Consider the following 12,647-nt stretch of genomic DNA (forward strand, 5'->3'; position numbering starts at 1 on the left):
TATTTGCAACTTCAAAAGGAGGGTCCCAAAAATTAAACAAAAATCATCGGAAAGAAACCAACAACTCAAATTAGCAATTGCCACGTCCTCATGACAGGCTCCTCAAGGGACTCCTGTTATAGGAGGTCAAAACGGTTCCCTGTCCGAACCCAATGTTGTTGAGCTACAGTAGGTCGGCCACCAGGGGGTGGTAGTGTGGCGAGCCTATCCCTATCGACGACAACCGGGCACTCGCTGCTAGCCGTTAGCTAGCTGATCGCTGGCCTCTGTCGAGGTACCATGTGTGTCCTCAGTACCTGTCTGTTGGGCATGCTCAGTCTTGGGAGGCTGTGCATGCGCTGTGGGTCGAGATCTCCTGCGAGGAGAGGCCTTTGCTAAGTGGCCCATCTGCCTGCAAATGAAGCGACAGTCTCGAATACTCCACCCTCTGGAGTAACGATCCCCTACTCACCCTAGGTAGAAGGACCACCTTTGGGAGAGCGAGTGTCACAAACTAAAACGCGTATTGAAGGCACACCCGCAACCTTGGCTGCAACTGAAGCTATCGCACACGGGGTCTCCAAGACAGTCCCGACCTCGTAACCAATCCTAGAATGAAGCAGTAAGTACTCCCTCCGACCCCTTCTCCTCAGCCGACCATCCAGGCGTCCCTTTCTTTCAGTACACTGTTCGACTAGGATGTCACATACTGGGAGCACGGAGAGAGGCTCTTCCTGTGCAGCACCTCATTGGCACGAGGAGAGTCTCACAACTCAGTTCTTGTCAGCTTTTTGGGTGAGGTTGTGGGACTCCAAACAACCACGGCGAGTCACTTTGTTCCAATGGCTGGTTGCACATCGAGCTACAGCAGTTGGGAGCTCGCTTGTACATAGTGGTCTCTCGGCAGCATGCACAACTTGTGACCATCCTGTGGAGTCAACGTCATTGTCTTTGGGAATGTCCTTTGGCACAGCAGGTTTCCTCTGTGTCCTTCGGCTGATGCGAGCTCTTTCCTTAGCACGGCAGTACACTTGGGGGGCAGCTGCTTGGTCCACTCTCACGGGCCCAGCACTTCAGTTTGAGCTATCCTCCACCAGCAGGATGATAGTGATGCAGGGGGGTCGGCCTACACTCCAGCCTGCTACAGAGCTTCGCCACAAGAGTGGTACAGTGAGAGGGAGGAGTGTTGGGAGCTCATCTGTGGCCTGACACTCTGATTCATCTGGCGGGCCGGCTGCTTTCGCATCTTTGAGACTCGCCCTGTACCACCAACAGAGACAGTTTGGGATCTTTGGCTAGAGCTGATCCATACTCTCAGAGGAGAGTTCGAGAGACTCCAAAGCAACTCCAACCGCATGTAGAAACGTAGAGAGGCTTTCCTTCGACTCTGCGCCTTGGGCCTTTCTTCACCATGGTCAGATGGCACTACCATCCACCTATGTGGCTTTTCCCTCCTACCATCTCTTGATTTAGCCTCATTGTACATATGCTGTTTTTTCATTGGGAGAGTCTCCCCCTTATGATTGTTGTAACCCTCTCTAGTAGAGGTGGTTGTAGCCCTGTGGGCAGTTTCAGTAACTAATAGAAGGATCTTTTTCTCGGGAAAAAAAAAGTACTCCCTCCACAGGCCAGGGAAGTAGACCGAAATGGGCAAGTCTACCTCCTCGATAAGAACATCTGATGCTGGATCGAAACCATGGTGCCACGGTCAAAAATGAGTTGTGATCGCTCGGATCGCCAACGGGCTCATCGAGATGACCTTGGCAACCATCTCGGGAATCTCAAACTCTGTGGGGTAGTATCCTCACCAAAGAAGTTGGAGGTCAATGATCTTCACCACCTCTGCTAGAAGGCGGGCCTACAAAAGGTCATGTACCTCTCCTCAATTGGGACGACTACCAATAATCTTGCAGATGACAGAAGTGGCTTGAAGGCGCTCCACCTCTGCTGCGAGGCTCACTTGCTCTGCTGGCGACAGAGCAAGTCAGATGTTGGGCTCAACAGGGTTGGACGAGGGGGCTTCTTTTGAGTCCCTCTGTGGCGGAGCACGGACTTCCATCAATGTCGGCTACTACTGGTGGACGGTGTATCGACTCCCCCTTTTTTGCTCCAAAAGACCTTTCTCAAGAGGAGGGACCGAAACAGGATAAGGAAGACGAAACGAGGAGAGGCAAGGGAAAATTTTGGGAGGGGGGGGAGGCACAAGGGGGGAAAGCGGAGCAACGTACGCGCATCTCCTTTGTTCCTGTAGAGAAGTATTGCTATTGGTCGAGGCTCAAAAAGGGTGTAGGTGAGTTTATTCGCAATTGTTTAGTGTGCCAAAAGGTCAAGTTTGGCAGGCACAAGGCACCAAGTCTACTACAACCTCTACCTATTCCTAGCCAACCTTGAGAGAGTATAGCAATGGACTTCATTTTTTATCTTCCCAAGACTTAGAGTGGGCATGCTGTGTAACAAACTTGGACACCCAAAGTCTAGATTCTGTCGCGACACGAGAGAGAATCACTTAAAATACTTCACAACTTTAAAATCACAGTTCAATTTGGTCGACACGGCCCGGCGTAGTTCCGTGCCCAGAGAGATTGGCCCCAAAGATTGGCGCCCCTTTCAGTATTTCTTTTATATTAATCTTTGAGCAATGTACAACTCCCGCAGGGTCCTCTGCTCTCAGACTCTGCGTCCAGATGCTCTGAAGAGTGAGGCCCTGAGGGCTCTTTAATTCTTACAAGGGATGCCAAAAGCAGAGCCCCAAAATCAAAAGAAGTTCAAACTTAAAAGCTTCTCACAATTGTTCAAAAAGCAACTAATCCCAAAAAACTTTCAAAAAGCATCAGCGTAGAATTTCAACAATGCTTTTTTCCTGCTTTTTCCGTTCAGTATGCCACGTCAACAACTCAATGCCGCAAATCACTGAATCTGCCGTACTGTTTGCCACGTCAGCATGACAACAGATTTTCCGAGAATTATTGCCAGTTGGGGAGGGTGTGTATGTTGCTCTACTGCCCCATTGTGTTTGTGTCCAGGGCCATGCCATGCCAGGTCACTAGTTTGTGACATACCCCCCTCTTGAAGCATTGTAATCGCCCTCAATTACACCTGCAAAACAGACAGAGCCCATAAACTGTCTTAGTAGACACTGACTGTTAGTACCGACGCACTAGGAACAACACATCTAGTATATGTACCAATCGGCAGTCATATCACAGGACATCACAAGACATCACAAGACATCACATGACAAATCACATTCAACAATCATTCCAATCACAGAAACATTCATTCCAAATCTCAGACCATGACTGCCAACCACCGTATTTAGTAACCACATCTAGATCCATTCCGGACCTCACCGATGTCATTGATCCCATATTCTATCATGTCTATAGAGATTTTTTTCGACTCAAGCATTGTCGTGTGCGAGAATCTGTCGCCTCAAGCGCCGTCGTGTGCGAGAAATCTCTTCCAGGAATCTTAATCCATCACTAAGTTCATACTGAACAGAGAGGTCTAGTCATTCATTCCATTGAATCAATCGTGATTCATGATTTGTTATCAACTTCTTTCAAAAGCTGTCATTGCTCGATCTCATTCTTAATCCTGCTCTTTTTTTTTCTTTTTTTTTAGATTCTATCAGTTTTATTCAAAATTCAAAATCATCTTCCAAAAAGTCTTGTTTCATAAATCCATAAAGCCAAATAATGCTAATTCAAAAAAAAACTCTTCTGGAACGAGTATCGCCGCGTTCTGCTGTTTTGTCAATGTGTCAGTCATTCTGATTCTTGTGTCCTTTTGGAACACTTTGTAGAGATATGTCCTTGTTCTCCACATTCAAAACACTTCCTTGCTTTGAAATATTCATCTCTTTGATCTTCTGTCTGAAGGTCGTCTACCTCTTCCTCGATTGTTTCTGCTATGACGTGTTGAAGGTTCATCTGATGGGTAAGTCAATTTACCCGAATGTATAGCAAATCCGCGTTTCGCATGTCCCATCAACTGTTGTATAGACTCAAACTTCTGTTCGAGACAGTAGTCTCGATTTCTTTGCGAAGCCCACAACTAAATCGTTCAATCTGCTCCCTAAAAATGATTTTCTTAAAGGATGAAACGGGTAGAAAAATTTTCCAAAATCTTTCACAGTAAGAATCCAATGATTCTGTCTTGACCATTCGAAAATGGTTCCAATCAGTAATCACGTCTCGTTCGTATTCTTGTGTGAGCCATGAAGAAATGAAGAGTTTCTTAGATTTCAACCACTTTGTCAGCGCTTGTTTCCTTAACAACAGAGTGAACCACCAAGTCAGTACATTGCCTTTCAGAAAGGATGTCGCCCGTCTGATCTTGGAGTGTTCTGTATAGCGACCTCCAGAGAATGCTATGTCAAACTGTTGGATAAAGGCTAAAGTCTTGGGAGCATCTCGAAACCCTGAAAAGTGCTCAAACTTTACTGCCTATCCTCCCTCCTTGAATTCCTTGGGCTTTTTGCCCTTGTTGTCGAGGAAATCATATTGATTGGCTCTTTAAAAATGCTTTCTTTTGGCATAAAACCTGTGATCATCAGAGTCCGAACTGTCGGAGGATGAGTCCTCGGTAGAATTGTCAAAAACTGGGCAAGATAAACTGAGCATGGACATATGTTGGGTATCTTGCGGTGATATCAAAATAGCGCCCTGTTGTTGATGGGTGCCTTCACACACCCTAAAGGTGATGATTTCCATCAGAGCATGCGCGGATGAGGGAGACTGCTTCACTTTGAGGTGCAGACGGACATCTCCGAAACATTCGGTTAAGTATTCCCCACTTCACTTTTCATAGGATTAGACTAGCAACGGCACCACATCAGTGAATTATTACCCTAACACCTAAGAAGGCAATCAAAGGGGGCTTCAGGTTGTGGGCGTTTGGGGCACGACTGCTGGCACATCTACAATGAGACCCCCCGGGAGTGGGCTATGAAGAAAAAGTAAATCACCTTGATTGTTTCACTTACTTGAAAATGCGTCTAGAGAAGGCTTACTTGACTCAACATTTTGAAACTTGACGACATGTGACCTTTTCACTACTCATCCAAACAGGAAGAATAAGATCATCACCTTTACCAAGCATAGTCTCGACAACGGCTACAACATCCTGACTCACATCATCACTGCCCAAGAGTAGGTGCAGGCTTGAATAGAGTTGATTCATCATTAGAACATCCTCATGAAACCAACACACTGAGTTCCTATCAGACTCCGGAGTAGATGGGCAAACTCAGCCATGATAAAGGCTAGCACTTGCCGAGTAAGAGCAAAATACTGAACGTGCTACAGAGAGCTAAGCAACAAAATAGTTTGTCACTCGTAGATTCGACAAAGTGTAGAGCATGGCAATGAGCATACATGGGTAATACTTAGGTCTGGATAATTTGAAACTATAGAAATGGATCAGAAAAAAATCACTCACACTGCTAGTAGAGATGCTGGTCCTTCCAACACGGAAGTAATGCCTTCAACCACCACCACAGCAGAATCCCTAGCTGCATATCTAGAATCACCTTTGCTATACTCTTTCCCTGAGAATTTGGAAATATCAAGCGGCATTTAGGCTTATATGTCACAATGATGCGTAGGGAAGAAAAAACCAGGAAATTACTAATTGAATAGACAACATATATACTTACAAACTTCAGCCAGAAATATAGGTGTTGTCTTTTTATAAAAATCAGGAGTAAACACGAAATAGCCCTCAAGAATCAAGTGAGTGAGGCCAGTAAACGCCCACCAGCACATGAGAAGCCGTTCGACACCAACCAAATGACGGAACCTACCTAAAGCACTCAAAGAAAACAATGAAGCTCAAAACTAGGAATAAGCTGTCTACATACGATTCATGACTGATGTCCATCACAATAAGTCCTTTATTATGTCAAAATACATGAATACCAGTCTTTACCAGATCAAGGAAATTTTGAAACAAAAGGATCTTCCACAAGGTTGGGAAGGGCAGATAATTTAAGCCACAATCACAGGTAGTTGACAGATTTGGTCATTCGAACCAACCAGACAATACAAGCTGAGTTCCCAATTTTGTAAAAATCCCTCGAGAAATGAAAAGGTTCACCTTATTAAAACCACATAAGGAAAATTAGGAGGATTTGTGCAGCCATAAAACGTTGAGAATCTATCTCAGAAGGTAAAGTTTCTTGGAACAAAAGGGTACTGAACATTACATAGCTTGACAGCTATATATACAAAACTCAAACTCGAGTTTCATTAAACATAGTTTATGAAAATCACCAATTTCTTTTTGCCACTTCTAAACTTGGAAGTGTGCTAGAAACTCCAATATTACATCACAGGTTTAGATAAATATATTAAGAAAAATACTCTATTCTATGCTCTTGCTACACGTAACATGGCATTCAAAAATTCACCTGATGTAATCCACACCAAGATGACCACTCCCAAGCTCACTAATCCATAGCCTGAGAGGATTTGCAGGATGGATAAAAAGTTGGGAACGTAACCTGGAAGCTCAAGGGTTTCAGGAACAAAAGGGTGTTGAGCCATCTCAACCTATTGCATTATCTCCTTTCAAGGAATCTGCATGAACAGAAAGGCAATGAAGATTAAAATCACTACAGGAATTGCAACAAAAAAATCCTTAGTTACTGAAAACAAGCTTATGCTTGCTTAACTGCTGGTTATTCAAAAATGAGCTAATGAGAAAACGAGCCTCAGCCCTCCGCACAAGCTGCCCTGAGTTGTCCGCCCGCCCCTCACTCCCCCCTCCTCACGCTGCCTGCAGCCTGCCCGCATTCCCCCACACCCACCTCGTGTCTCTGTTGGATTTGGTTCACATCGACGTCGTCTCGCTTCCTTCGCCTCGACGCCTTTGACCCCCCCTTGTTCGCCTTCGCAGCAGCAGACACAGAATGGTGGCTTCTGCTCCACCTCAGAGGAACTCCACTGAAGCCCCCTCGCCCGACACCGCGGAGCCGACCCTTCCACTTGCTCTTTCGCCAGAAGAGCAAGCGAGCTTGATGGCCGAAGTGGAGCGCTTGCAAGCCACTTCGGTTATCTGTAAGATCATTGGCACTCGGCCCAGTCCGGGCGAGGTTCGGGATTTACGACAGGCCCATCTTCTCTCCGATGTGGGCAAGATCACTGATGTCCAGATCATCGGGAGAGGGTACTACCAGGTCAAGTTCAAGTCTGCAGAGATGACAACTAAGGTGATTTCGATGAGCCCACTCAGCATCAGAGCAGCTCGAGGTTACTTCCGACGTTGGCATCACGGTTTTGACCCTACTACACATGTTCTCGAGGAGGAGGCAGACTTGCCAATTTTGGTCTGTTTCCCAGGCCTGAGGCGAGAATACCTTCCACCCCTACCCAGGATTGGTTCCATGTTCGGGACAGTTCTGGAGTCTTCACACACGGCAGCTTCAGTTGTGGCCAAGGCCGTAGGTTTACCTACTGTGCGGGTTCTCATTCGTGACACGCACTTCCTCCCCAAGGGGGTATTGCTGTCTAGGGTGAGTGGGGGATGGATCAGACAGAGTGTGGAGAATTCGGGTCTCCCGAACCAGTGTTTCATTTGCAAGCAGATGGGCAAAGGCCTGTCCTCACAGGAGACCTCGACCCACAGCGCATGCGCAGCCTCCCACTGTTTCATTTGCAGGCAGATGGACAAAGGCCTGTCCTCGCAGGAGACCTTGACCCACAGCGCATGCGCAGCCTCCCAAGGCTGAGCATGCCAAGCAGCCAGATACACACGACGCACAGGCTGGTACATCGACAGAGACCAGTGATCAGCTAGCTAATGGTTGGCAGTAGGTGCCTGGCCGCCGCCGACAGGAGAGGGCTCGTCCCACTGCTCCCCCTGGTGGCCACCATTCTGCAACTCAGCAGCACTAGGTTCCGACTGGGAACCGTTTTGACCCCCTTCAACAGGACCTGTCAGAGGAGGCCCTGTCTACTTCTGTTCCTCCGCCTCCGCCTCCTCCCCCTCCTTTTTTGGTGGACACTTCTCCCTTTGCATCGGTCCCTAGAGGTCTGACCAGCTTCGACATTCGCAAACGTTGGGACTTCTTCGACTACAGCTTCACTCGGTTTCTGGGTGACTCTCTCCGGACTTAGAGGAGGCCAGCTTTCGAGTCCACGTCCTCTTTCTTGCAGGTAGAGGCATTGACGCCCTGGACACAACGGTGGGTTTCTCCTTTCTGATGTGTGGTAGGGATCTCACAGAGTGGACCCATCACACAGTCCTTGACTGGCTCCAAATTCAGGCTACTGAGTTCTCACACCACATAGGGGACTTAGCGGTGCCAGATCTACAGACTCTTTGGCCTCTTGCCAAGTTCAGCGTGACACCTCCAAATGTAGCGGGGTGCAGGCACATTGTGGTGCATTTGTTTGCTGACACCCATTGCCCTCCGTGTTATGTATTTGTGCATGAGGATTCTTGGACAGAGGATGTAGCCCTTCGGGGTGCACGCTCGGCTTGGGCCTGGGCGAGACAATCACTTCTTGCGCGTTTGTCTAGAGATCGTTCGGATGCGAATTACTCCCCTTCCAAACCGACCTCAAAGATAGCAAGGTTGGCTATTGTGGCAGCATCTGTTTTCTCTCACTGACTCCATGAGGATCATCTCATGGAATGTGCAAGGACTAGGAGGGCCCCAGTTTTAGCGTCAGAGGGGTCGGCTGCGTCAGGAGCTGATGCCTTGCGGGAGGTGAGATTGACATTCTTATGCTGCAGAAGCACCATCTTTGTGAGAGCCGCATTCAACGATGTGGTCAGATTTTGCGTGGTTGCTATGAGACGTTTTGGTCAGCTGCTTTTGGACCTACAGGCATCCTGGGTGAGACATGTATGACTTGCGGACTCTTTGCACAGCAGGCCATTGTGGGCAGAAGGATTATTGTGCCAGGCAGGGCTCAGTGGATCACTATGCAGGTTCAGGGTTGTCTCGTGGGCTTCCTGAATATCTATGCGCCCAATGCGGCGAGTGCACGAGCAGAGTTTTGGTCTCAGATTGTTGAGTCTCTGCCGCAGGCAGAGCAATGGTGCATAGGGGGTGACTTCAACATGTTGGAGGAACCCTCTAACAAGATTGGTGGTAGCCATACTACTGTGCATGGAGTTGAGCTGGCAGCTTCGGAGAGGTTTTGTATAACTCTGCGGGTTTCAGATGTGTGGCAGCATGCCAGCTTTGTGAGGCCCCCAGACAGCCTAGACTTCTCTCGATCGGACCGTAGAGTGGGAGACGTGAATCTATCTCAGATAGATCGCTTCTACAGTAGTGACCACTTCTATGACTTGGGTGGGACAGTTGGCATTCTGGCAAGACCTCCTTTCGGACCATGCTCCAATGATCCTTACAGTGACTGATAGGCAGAGGAGGGGGAGCACGATGCTTAGCATCCCAGAGAGGGTCATGCGAGAGGGTCCTACTGGACTCAGCGCTTAGAGAGCGAGTGGAGGCTATTTGGACAGAGAGCTTAGACATGCAAGAATCTCCTGCTGACAAAGTGGCCTCAGGACTTGCTCAGCTTAGTGAACTTTTTCTTCAGGAGTCTTCGGCTCGCCTGGCTGCAGCGAGAAAGGAGGGGCAGCATCTCCGACGGGGCATTGCTTCCTTGCAGAGGATGCACGAGCAACATCCAGACGGTCCTTGGTTGGAGGAGCAGTTACAGCAGGCTCGCCAGGAGCTGGTCAGCACTGAGAAGAGGCGCCATGAGTTTGCTTTCCATCGACAGGCATCTCAGTGGACCCAGGTGGGTGACAGAGTGACAGGCGCTTTCTTTGAGACAGTGGGACCTCGGCATACGCATGACAAGGTCAGTCAGTTGAGGAGGCCCGACGGGTCAGTTGCTTCAGAGCCAGAGGACATGCGTGCAGTTGCTACTGACCTTTACCGTGATTTACTGTCTGCAGAGCCCCAGTCAGAGCGTCAGGATGCATGCAGAGAGCAGGTGTGGGCACAGATGCCTTTTCTTGTGACTGAGGAGATGCACCAGAGACTTGAGCTGCCTCTACAGCTAGAGGAGCTACACACGGCCCTTAGTGCACTCCCCCGTGGTAGCTGTCCAGGTGAGGATGGCTTGACTCCCATCTTTTTCTCGAGAGTACTGGGACTTACTTGGCTCAAATCTCTGTAGTGCTTTTCAGTACATCCTGCACACAGGTGAGATGTCTGACAGCATGAGTGAGGGCCTGATCTACCTCATTCCCAAGGAGGGTGGCTCCTTGGATGAGATTCGATAGGGGCGTCCCATCACCATCCTCAACTCAGCCTACAAAATTCTTGCCAAGGCTCTGAGTTTGAGGATTCAGCCACTTCTAGAGAGCCTTATACATAGGACTCAGACAAATTTTGTCAAGGAGCGTAGTATCCTTGACAACATCTTTACTTTTTGTGAGGCTTCTACCCTCGCGCGGCTCCGTGGTGAGGATTTGGTGATTCTTCTTCTCGATTTTGAGAAGGCCTACGACAGAGTTGACTAGGATTTTTTGGAGGGCACTCTACGCAGGATGGGCTTCTTAGATGCTTGGATCAGAGGGGTGTCAGCTTTGTACAGACGGGCACACAGTCATGTGCTTTTGTCAGATGTGGGCACAGATGCCTTGTCTTGTGACTGAGGAGATACGCCAGAGGCTTGAGCTGCCTCTACAGCTAGAGGAGCTGCACACAGCTCTTAGTGCACTCCCCCGTGGTAGCTGTCCACGTGAGGATGGCTTGACTCCCAGCTTTTTCTTGGAGTATTGGGACTTACTTGGCTCAGATCTCTGTAGTGCTTTTCAGTACATTCTGCACACAGGTGAGATGCCTGACAGCATGAGTGAGGGCCTGATCTACCTCATTCCCAAGGAGGGTGGCTCCTTGGATGAGATTTGACAAGGCGCCCCATTACCATCCTCAACTCAACCTACAACATTCTTGCCAAGGCTCTGAGTTTGAGGATTCAACCACTTCTAGAGAGCCTTATACATGGAACTCAGACAGGTTTTGTCAAGGAACGTAGTATCCTTGATAACATCTTTACTCTTTGGAAGGCTTCTGCCCTCACGCGGCTCCATGGTGAGAATTTGGTGCCCTCTTGGCCCCTTCCTCTTTTTGTTCTATGTTGAGGCGATGAGCAGGTTTTTGGTTTCACAACAGGTTGGCTTACGTGGCTTAGCGCTCCCTATTCGGGGAGATGAGCTACTCGACGCTGAGTTTGCAGACGACTCAGCCTTGTACTTGGATGGCCAAGAGTCCAACCTACACAAGTGTGAGCAGGCTCTTGAGACTTTCTGTTGTGCATCTGGCGCACTGATCAACTGGAGAAAGATAGTGGCTTTCTCGGTTGGTAGTGCTTCTACACCCGATTGGATGCCAGGTGAGGGTTTCAGGTAGATTCCCCCAAGAACTGCAGTTCGGTACTTGGGCTGTCAGGTTGGTTTGGACTTGTCTCCCGAGCAGCAGATTGCTCCCCTCCTCCTGTCTATTAAGAGGAAGTTGTTACATTGGAGCTCCGCACGAATTTCTTTGGCAGGCAGAGTTGTGGTGGCCAACTAGGTGTTGCTGGCTATTATGTGGTACATCACTTCTTGTTGGAGCTTCTCGAGTTCTTGTATCAGTCACGTAGAGAGGCTGATCAAGAACTTCCTTTAGTCAAGGCGTGACACTCAGATTGCCCGGGCCAAAGTGGCATGGCAGGTCATCACTCTTCCTCGTTCTCAGGGAGGGTTGGGGATCATAGATCCAGCACAGCACAGCAAAGCCCTTCTTAGGAAGTTCATCGTCAGAGGACTTCTTCCAGGTGAGGAGTCCTGGAAGGAGTTCTTGCTTCAGCGGCTAAGTCCTAGGGTGCCTCAGGCTAGAGACCCCTGACGACCCTCGACTCCATGGATTTTCACAGAGATGCGCAGAGTTGGCTTGAGCAAGAGACTGGAGGACCGCTTCGCTGTGAGTCTACTCCGATCTTGGGAGCAACTGCGGCGAGGCCTGGAGCAGCGTCAACCTACTTGCACGGAGGAGCGCCTAAGACAACCCCTTGTTTGGAACCCCATGGTTAGCACTCAGAGAGGCCACTTAGTTGGTAGTCGGCCTCATGTTTCCTAGGGTCCCATGGCAAAGGATCCAGCACGCTCTCTACGTAACTGGTTACAGTTTTCAAGCTTGTCAGAGGAGCTTCAAGGTATTCAGCTACTACAGGGCATGAGAGGGGTGCAGAGCATGTGTCACGACATCTCAGAGGCAGTACCAGATGAGTGGCTCACACCTCTCAAGTCAGCAACGCCCAGATGGATGGGAGACTTTACGCGATTGGAGGTTCTCATCTCAGTTCGGGCTTGCTCAGAGACTATACCCTCCCTGTTTTTCGAGCTACAAGGTGAGGGACGCCTACACCGAGTTGCAGTAGAGACCCCCGCAGGTGGCAGAGTGTTGTTTTCAAAGGATCCGCCTGGTGGGCATCTGTGGGAGGACTTGTGTCATAGATCCCGACCCAGCAGCTCTTGAGACTGGCCATTAGAGACTGTGGGCTTGGCAGAGTTGTCCATTGGCACGAGTACAGTGGGATCCTGGAGAGTGGCTTTGGAGGGACCCTTTCTCCTCTGCAAACCATCCAAGTGTCCCTTTCTTTCAGTACACTGTTCGACTGGGACGTCACATACTGGCAACGCAGAGAGAAGGCTCG

The 12,647-nt window shown here is 49.0% G+C and overlaps 1 protein-coding gene across 2 annotated transcripts in view; it reads right to left on the reverse strand.

Annotated features, from left to right (window-relative positions):
- Positions 1-12,647, reverse strand: part of HYD1 (C-8,7 sterol isomerase) — an 89,212-nt gene that overhangs the window by 37,996 nt on the left and 38,569 nt on the right. For both annotated transcript variants that reach the window (XM_086490606.1, XM_086490605.1), the window contains exons 2-4: positions 6,392-6,560; positions 5,639-5,785; positions 5,422-5,530 (exon numbers count right to left, since the gene is read on the reverse strand). In XM_086490606.1, coding sequence (XP_086346732.1) covers positions 5,422-5,530; positions 5,639-5,785; positions 6,392-6,527 — 392 coding nt within the window. In that variant the 5' untranslated portion in view covers positions 6,528-6,560. The remainder of the gene's footprint in view (positions 1-5,421; positions 5,531-5,638; positions 5,786-6,391; positions 6,561-12,647) is intronic.

This window comes from Adiantum capillus-veneris, chromosome 19 (genome assembly GCF_014529385.1).
Source record: "Adiantum capillus-veneris isolate H3 chromosome 19, ASM1452938v2, whole genome shotgun sequence".
Lineage (NCBI taxonomy): Eukaryota > Viridiplantae > Streptophyta > Polypodiopsida > Polypodiales > Pteridaceae > Adiantum > Adiantum capillus-veneris.